A 7780-nucleotide genomic window follows, 5' to 3' on the forward strand; every position below is an offset into this window, starting at 1 on the left:
CAGGTAGATAATAAAATAGGCTCTCATATATGGCACTGGCACAAATATCCCAAATGGAAGATGCCGGTTTCTTGATCAAGGGCTCATTCTTAAACATCGAAAGACATATCGAGGTGTAATGGTATTAAGGATTAAACCCTTGATATGTTGTTCAGTTGTTATACTTTTCTGCTCGGGATGGCCATTCGTAAACGGAATCGCGTATATCGACCACGCTCTGATTGATGAACGGCACTGCACCGCCTTTATCGACTGCCACGGTACAATTTAGAACTACTGAAGCAAACTGATCTTGCCTCAGCATACGTACTAAATCTCGTGGCAGTACAGTGAAAGCGGCCATCAACGACGCAGTCGAGTCTATTGGGTACAAGGAACGGACTCGATGGAACGAATAGTTCGACGAAGAGAAGTGTAAGAACGAGGCACGGGCGGTAGGCTTAGGGACAAAACGTCGAAAGACAAAACGTCGAAAGTCAAAACGTCGAATGCCAAAACGTCGAATGCCAAAAGGTCGAATGCCAAAACGTCGAAAGGGACAAAACGTCGAAAGGACAAAACGTCGAAAATGAGCAAATAGTGAATTCTTTATTCTTTTTAGGGAAACTCATTCTTTCGGTGAATCGAATCAGCCCTAGTGCTAGAATTGGTGAAAAATGGCAGAAACATGACCATTTAAGTTTACCAGGTACCAGGGTACCATGTTGGCATTCTGCGCGTTCCAAATTTTGAAGTGAACAATGTTCAAATATGTTTGATCGCAGTGTGCCGTATTTGAACTTCAACGCAAATTGAACGCGTTCAAATGCAACACAGCGAGTGGCACAATGTCAGTGGCACCAGCTCCAATTTTTCAGCATCACGTCACAACTTCCTTCAGCGTGGCTACGATGGCGGCCTATTGCTATTGTCGGCCGGATCTTTGGCACTTTGAGGGTGGTGATGGGGATTATCGGACAATTGGTTTACGGCACGACTTGCCGGTACTTTTCATTCCAACATAAGGGGTGGAAGGGAATTCCTTCCTCATTCAGAATCAAATTTGTGCCTAAAATAGCTGTCCTTCGCCGCAATTCGTACGATATTCACAGGATATGGGACTAATACAACAATGCTAAGTATCCTCATAATAATCTTCACTCAGCTGGTGGTTTCAACTCTGGTCTGAAACATCATATAGTGCAAAATGAGTCACTGATCTTCAGCGCTCGGGCAGTGTCCCGAGATAACGAGACAATGTTCGTGTATCCCAGTTAATCAGTTCATCATCCTGGCATCTTGGTGGATCTACTGTATCAACACCCCTCTCAGGATACCAACAGGATCGATTTAAATTCACACAAAATCTAAAAAAAATCCACACTGAACTGCGCACTTACACACTTTTCGACGTTTTGTCCTTTCGACGTTTTGGCATTCGACGTTTTGGCATTCGACGTTTTGGCATTCGACGTTTTGTCTTTCGACGTTTTGTCACCCATTCCGGGCGGTAATGCTGCGGCAAGGAACCCGGCATAACTTGTTATGATACAAACAGTTGCGGAAACATCAAACCCGCCTCTTTCGGCGTTTCGATAAAACGCCGCCTGGAAGAAGTGGGTGCAAGGAAACGGAATGGACGGACGTAAGGTGATTGGAGGCTCGAGAGACCAAGGCAAAGGAGGAAACGACTACATCAGTGCAGAAACGGGGATGATCCAACTCCCTCATTGAGGGAAGTAACGGATGCCATTCAAATTGCTTGCTGAAAATCAACGAAGCAACTGATAAAGGTGGTATCGCAGCTCTGCTGTAATTCTGCAAAGTGACGTAAGCGCCATTCAAAATTTCGATATTTTTTGGTATATTATGTATAATATCTGGTGTAAAAATAACACTGTGGTATTCCTGCTGTATTAGAATGCAAGATCTAGTCGTAATCTATCATCTATGGAAAGAAACTTAGAGGATGAGCAAGAATTTTATTCATAATAACCAGAAAATGGGCCAAAAGTATGAATGTCGCTTACGTCACTCTGCAGAATTACGGCAGAGCTGAACTCATCAAGATGAGCCTTGATGAGTTGGCCACTTGCCTGCACCGATTGATAGCCAGGATCTGGAAAACCGAACAGCTATCGGTGGGGTTACTGGAAGGAAGAGGTAATCTGCCCTATTCACAACAATGACAGCCATTTGAAATGTGAGAGCTTCAGAGTAATCACCATTTTGAATGCCGCTTACAAGGTGCAATCCCAGATCGACTTTCATTTGACATCAAAAACGAACGAGTTCTTGGAATCTTATTAAGTCGGGCTCATCGACAGACTGTCGACAATGGGCCAAATCTTCACCGTATGGCAAATCCTCTAGAAATGCAGTGAATACAGTGAATTCACGCGTCACCTGTTCATCGACTTCAAGGCACCGGGACCGGGACCGGGAATCGAACCCATCACCCTCAGCATGGTCATGCTAAATACCCGTGCGTTTACCGCCTCGGCTATATGGGCTGACAGCTATGTAGTCCGTGAAAAACGAAGTTGCATCATCAGTGGAAATCGTATCTACTACGGGCTTCAAAAGAAACGGCGATGCTGAATGATTTACCCGGCACCTGTAATCACTCGATGTTTTCGGGAGACACCTGATAAGGGGCATCCATAAAGTACGTCACTCTTAGAGGGGGAGGAGGGGTTCTGAAAAGTGTGACAAGCAATGTGTTAAGGATAGGAAAAACCCATACGAAGAGGATAGGGGGGGAGGGTTAAAAATTCCCATTTTTAGCGTGACGTACTAAATGGATGCCCCCTAAGGACGATCTTCGTTTTTGTGCATGAGAATGGTGCACTCAACGGCAAACCCGACATCCAGAACGTTGCCCAATCCGGAAAGACACGGTAGGCTGGGCATGTTGCAAGTATGCCACACAACAAAGTTGGCGTTCGCTATCAACCCGGTTGGCACAAAAAGGTGCCGAGCGCAGAGACTACGATCCTAATTGAGATGTTGTTTTATTTAATGTATGTGAGTTTCAAGAAGTGCTTCTATCAAATTTTTATCAAATTTATTTCAGTTTTAACTATTTTCAAACAGTAAACCAATGGTTTGCTCAATTTTGGCAATATTGAAACTCAACGGTTAGATTCCAACCCACAAAGGGAAGCTCACGTGCACCGAATGATTAATGGCTTTTGCATTCTTTTGTTTGGCAAAGTCTCACTTCTGTTCATCTTTATAGCAGTCAGTGGTGGCTCGATGGCCCGATCGGCAACGAAACGCCACTGTTAGAAATGACCAAGGGTTTGCGCCCACCAGGAACCTACCGATACGAGTTGAGCGTCCTTCAATAGGTACACAAATGTAGGCCACTGCTGATACATCTGTCGATGGTGCATCATTGATGATTGCGGATGCGAGGGAGCATTTTGTACAATTTCGATTCCCCCTCTTCGTCAATTGATTCCCGGTTTCGATATCCTTTCACGTGAATTGGGTTGACTGAACAGCGTTGCATCAACGACACTTTTTGACAACTTTAGCTTTTGGGTGCTCTGTTTACTCTCGTTTTATATACGGTTATTTAAATCAGTACAGAGTTATGGGTTCAAAACCATTTGAAGTTTATGGTTGTTAACAAATTGGTAAAATGTTGTAATTTGATATTAACTAACAAAAAACTACAAAAAATGAAAGAAAAATTCTGACTTTTTAATTTATACATTTGTTTATGAATCTTTACCGTCTGATAGGTATTTGAACAGAAAGTATGTACATGGTAAATTCTAAAACAGCTATATCGATATAATAATATGTGATTGAATACGTTATTCTGAAAATATTAGAAACAATGTTGAACAATGAAATTTGTCGTATTTTTTTTTAGATTTGAACATAATTCTGCGTTTCGAAATTCCAAAACGTTCCGCTTGATGTTCTTTTCGTAGAATCATCTCATTGCATTTCGCCAGCAAGAGCAATGCGAACCGTGAAAATTTCTCAAACTATTGGAGACTGAGTCGTTTTGCGCACCAAGGCTAAGACAATTAACTGAAATTACAATTGCGACCTTGACAGTCTGCCTTGCCACGCTTATCCTAATAAACAGTGTTTTCAGAAGTCAGCATACACGTTTCTTATGTTTACTCATTAATGTTTGTTTATCTTGTTCTTCTGCAGCATGAAGCATGATAACATCTTTGCCGCCTGAAACAAAAACTGAAGAATATACGTAGAGATGCCACGCTTCCATTTCTATGTATTATATTACACCTATAAATGCAGTTTCTCATACTACTTTCCTTGCACCGTTCCTAGCGGATTAGGGTAATAAACAAATCTGTTTAGGGAGGGGAAAATCGGGACTCTTTATTTTCCCTTCGACCTCTGCGAGCCTTTTGCAGCGGCAATTTAGCAGAAGTTTGCTTGTCAGAGGGGGAAGGGAAACATATTTTATGTTATTTATTTCTGTGCAAGTCGTGTGCCAAAAGTATGTTGTCAAAATTTGGAAATCAATTCTCCGATAGATTTCATTTTGCAAAAAGAAGTGATCGGAAACGGTTGCAGTAGCGTTGAATTTTGAGTTTAGTTGATTCTTGTGAGACTGAAAATGGCAGCAGCATATCCTTATTATTCTGAGTATAATTCTAATTACATCAACGCGTGTTACAACTATGGACAAGCTGATTATAGTTATCAGAGTGGATATCAGTACCCATCAACAGCAGCTCCGAGTGCGGGCTATAGCAGCTTGTATACGAATCCACCGGACATTAATCAGCAGAATGAGGAACGGAAAGAATCTACATCTAAAGGTTCTCAAGATGTGGCATCCTCATATTCCAATGATATGGATCTTTCAGCCACCAGAAATAATGTGAATTTTTACGCGAACTATCATTACTACGGAAATCAATCTTATTACCAACAACCGTTGAACAATCCACAAACATATTATGAACAAAGTGAATATTTTACGCATGAACAATGTGCTACAAGAGAACAAATTCCAGTGAGAAGCGAAAAAGAGAAAAATCAAAATGATATTGAAGGGAAACATTACCAAACAATCCCGAAGGATACAACAGTTAAAAAACATGGCATCACTAATATGCCCACTGAATCGACGAAAAGAAAATTATCACACGATAATGATGATTCACCTGCTCTGCGAGCATTGCTAACAAATCCTGCAAAAAAGCTGAAATACAATCCAGGATATAGCGCCTGTACAATCACTAATAACTTATCGTCAGTGAACGATCACATCGTACCTGAATTCATACCACCGTCACCGAACAAAACCGATGATAGTATTGATAGTATTTTGGAGACAGTAAATGGTGGCTTCGATATAAAATCACAGCCAAACACGAAAACCACCACGCCAATTGTGGTACCCAGCTATGAGTGTGTTAGTACCCCACCATTATCACCAAAGTATGTTGACTCAGCTGCATCATCACCTTCCCAGCTAGACTCAGACGGTAATGCATAATTGATGATCAAAAGTTTCATCAAAACTCTAATTATATTTATTATATTTTACAGGTGTTCGAAAGGAGTCATCGAAACGCACTCGCCAATCCTATTCTCGGTATCAGACGCTAGAGTTGGAGAAAGAATTTCACTCGAACAAGTACCTTACCAGAAGACGTCGAATTGAGGTGGCCAATGTTCTACGATTGACAGAACGACAGGTCAAAATTTGGTTCCAGAACCGAAGAATGAAAGCCAAGAAAGACAAAGCAGTTCTGAGCCCAGAACATTCATTCGAAGATCCTGTGCGGTCCACGTACTATGATTCGTCAAACTTCCCCGCTCAGTTGGACTACAGTTTGGCTCAGACATCACAACACCAGCAGCAACAACGATATCGATGCTATCAGCCAGCAACCCACCATTCGAATACTTATCAACAATGCTCTTCGCTTCTGTAATTTTGAAGTTGAAAACCTGTGTTCCTAGTGACTGAAATTCGTGATGCCTTTGTAGCCCATTAACTACGTTCCTATTAATATTAAGTGTAAAAATTTGGTAGACCTAAATTTTGAAGTGGATGGTGTAGAACAAATTATATGTACAAATCTTTTAATTATTTTGTAATAAATATTCCGCGAGCTGATGCATAATTTTTTTTCAACCCAACTTCCCATTGATATCACACGATTCCCGACTGAACTGCACCACAAAAGCAACTGCTGTGCGTGTTTACGTTCGCAAACCGACGCACCAAGCTGAAAACTTAAGGGAAACCTCAAAATGAGCAGCAGGAGTAGATAACACAAACAGATTAGGTGGATCTCAGTTGGAAGTGATGTTGCGTTCCGGAATCATGGGTGGGAGAAGGAGAACTGAAGGAACGACGACAATGGGAATGAATTATCTTCAGCTGTAGGAGGCGAGAAGATGCGCTTACTATTCAAGTGCAGAAAATCAATGGGATGAAAACTCATAGTTGAATTTCCATCAGAGATTTGAAAATCTATTTTTAATGATACATTACTTTTTCTGCGGATGCAATTTTTTGCATACTAGGGTATATGGATCATTCCTTGGCCTAATTTGCAAACCGCCTTGACAATTTTGACCATAACTCATGAATTAATAGCACTAGAAATAATATGTTGACCCTATTACGCACTCTAGGCAATGCATGTTTCACCAATTGGAAGTAAACTAACGTAAATATTCAAGAATTTACTTAACTAAGTTGAAAAGATTCGATGTGATGGTATGCAACGTTGGTCTATGGTACAAAAATGGGCCTATTAGTGGATACAACGTTGGCCTATTGCTTTCCATGCACTAGAACCACTTATTATCTCATTTTTTCAATATTTCTGCTGAGGTATTATCTCTGTTTGTTCACCAATCATACTTTCAAATTACATTTTCGGAGCCAAATTTTCAAAAAACTACAAATAAATCACTTAAACTAAAGTTCTTTCTTTTTTAGTAACAAAAACAATGCAACCCGATTATTGTGTTATATTTTTACAGTCACCGCACACAAAATCTATTTTTCTGTTCGTTCTTTCTGGTTCTTACGCAAGCAATGTTGTTGGCGTCACTTTATCGGTGTTTTTGACGTCACTTTACTGATGGGCCAAGATTTGGGTACATAGTGAAAAAAATGTCCTCAATATTCGGCCCACATGTAAATTGTAAAATAGTTATTATTCGTTAAAAACAAACATACAAATTCAAACTAGCATCTTTGACCGTCGCATCAAATGTTCAGTTATTGAAAAGGCAATTCGAAATATTCCAGAATCATTTCATTTATGATCATGTGTATAGACTACCCACTAAGCCGAAGAATCATGGCGTCTACAAAAGCTAAACAAAGTGACATTTTCATACAGTTTTAATACTCCAAAGTGCTAAAATTGAAACGAAATGTTACCGTTGTTTGGCGCAAAGCTTTTTCGATATCCAGTTCGGCATGTTTGTTTGAGTTTTTGGTTAACATTAAGATAGGCCGAACGAGGGGACTATGCCAACGAAGCATGCCGATACCCTATTTGCATTAATAACTTTGGATGCTGTAAATATTTAGAGATCGATACGATTCTGATGTTTTTAAAACCACTACAATAAATCTCTTTTCATGAAAACACGGCGATGTTTTACATTATTTTAAATCGTTTTAGTTTTATAAATGTCAACCTTGTGGTAGTTCTGCACAGATTTATAACTTCGCAAAACTCTTATTCGAGATGTTGCAAATACATTTAACGTGTTATGTGTACAAAATATTGTTTTGTTCTAGTATGGAAGCTTCATCAAAAACTGACAT

General features: G+C 40.2%; 1 protein-coding gene across 1 annotated transcript; it reads left to right on the top strand.

Moving 5' to 3' along the window:
* The first annotated feature begins 2805 nt into the window (after positions 1–2805).
* Positions 2806–6060, top strand: LOC109406961 (segmentation protein fushi tarazu). Its single transcript, XM_019679969.3, has 2 exons — positions 2806–5465; positions 5530–6060. The coding sequence occupies exons 1-2, from the start codon at positions 4589–4591 to the stop codon at positions 5916–5918; spliced, it is 1266 nt and encodes a 421-aa protein (XP_019535514.3). The 5' UTR covers positions 2806–4588; the 3' UTR covers positions 5919–6060.
* The last annotated feature ends 1720 nt before the right edge of the window (positions 6061–7780 follow it).

This window comes from Aedes albopictus, chromosome 1 (assembly GCF_035046485.1).
Source record: "Aedes albopictus strain Foshan chromosome 1, AalbF5, whole genome shotgun sequence".
Classification (NCBI taxonomy): domain Eukaryota; kingdom Metazoa; phylum Arthropoda; class Insecta; order Diptera; family Culicidae; genus Aedes; species Aedes albopictus.

Bases quoted from the DNA above. Each gene is read 5' to 3' on its own strand.
- LOC109406961 (XM_019679969.3), top strand. From the start codon at position 4,589: ATGGCAGCAGCATATCCTTATTATTCTGAGTATAATTCTAATTACATC. The intron at 5,466-5,529 runs GTAATGCATAAT...TATATTTTACAG, and splicing joins TTCCCAGCTAGACTCAGACG to GTGTTCGAAAGGAGTCATCG.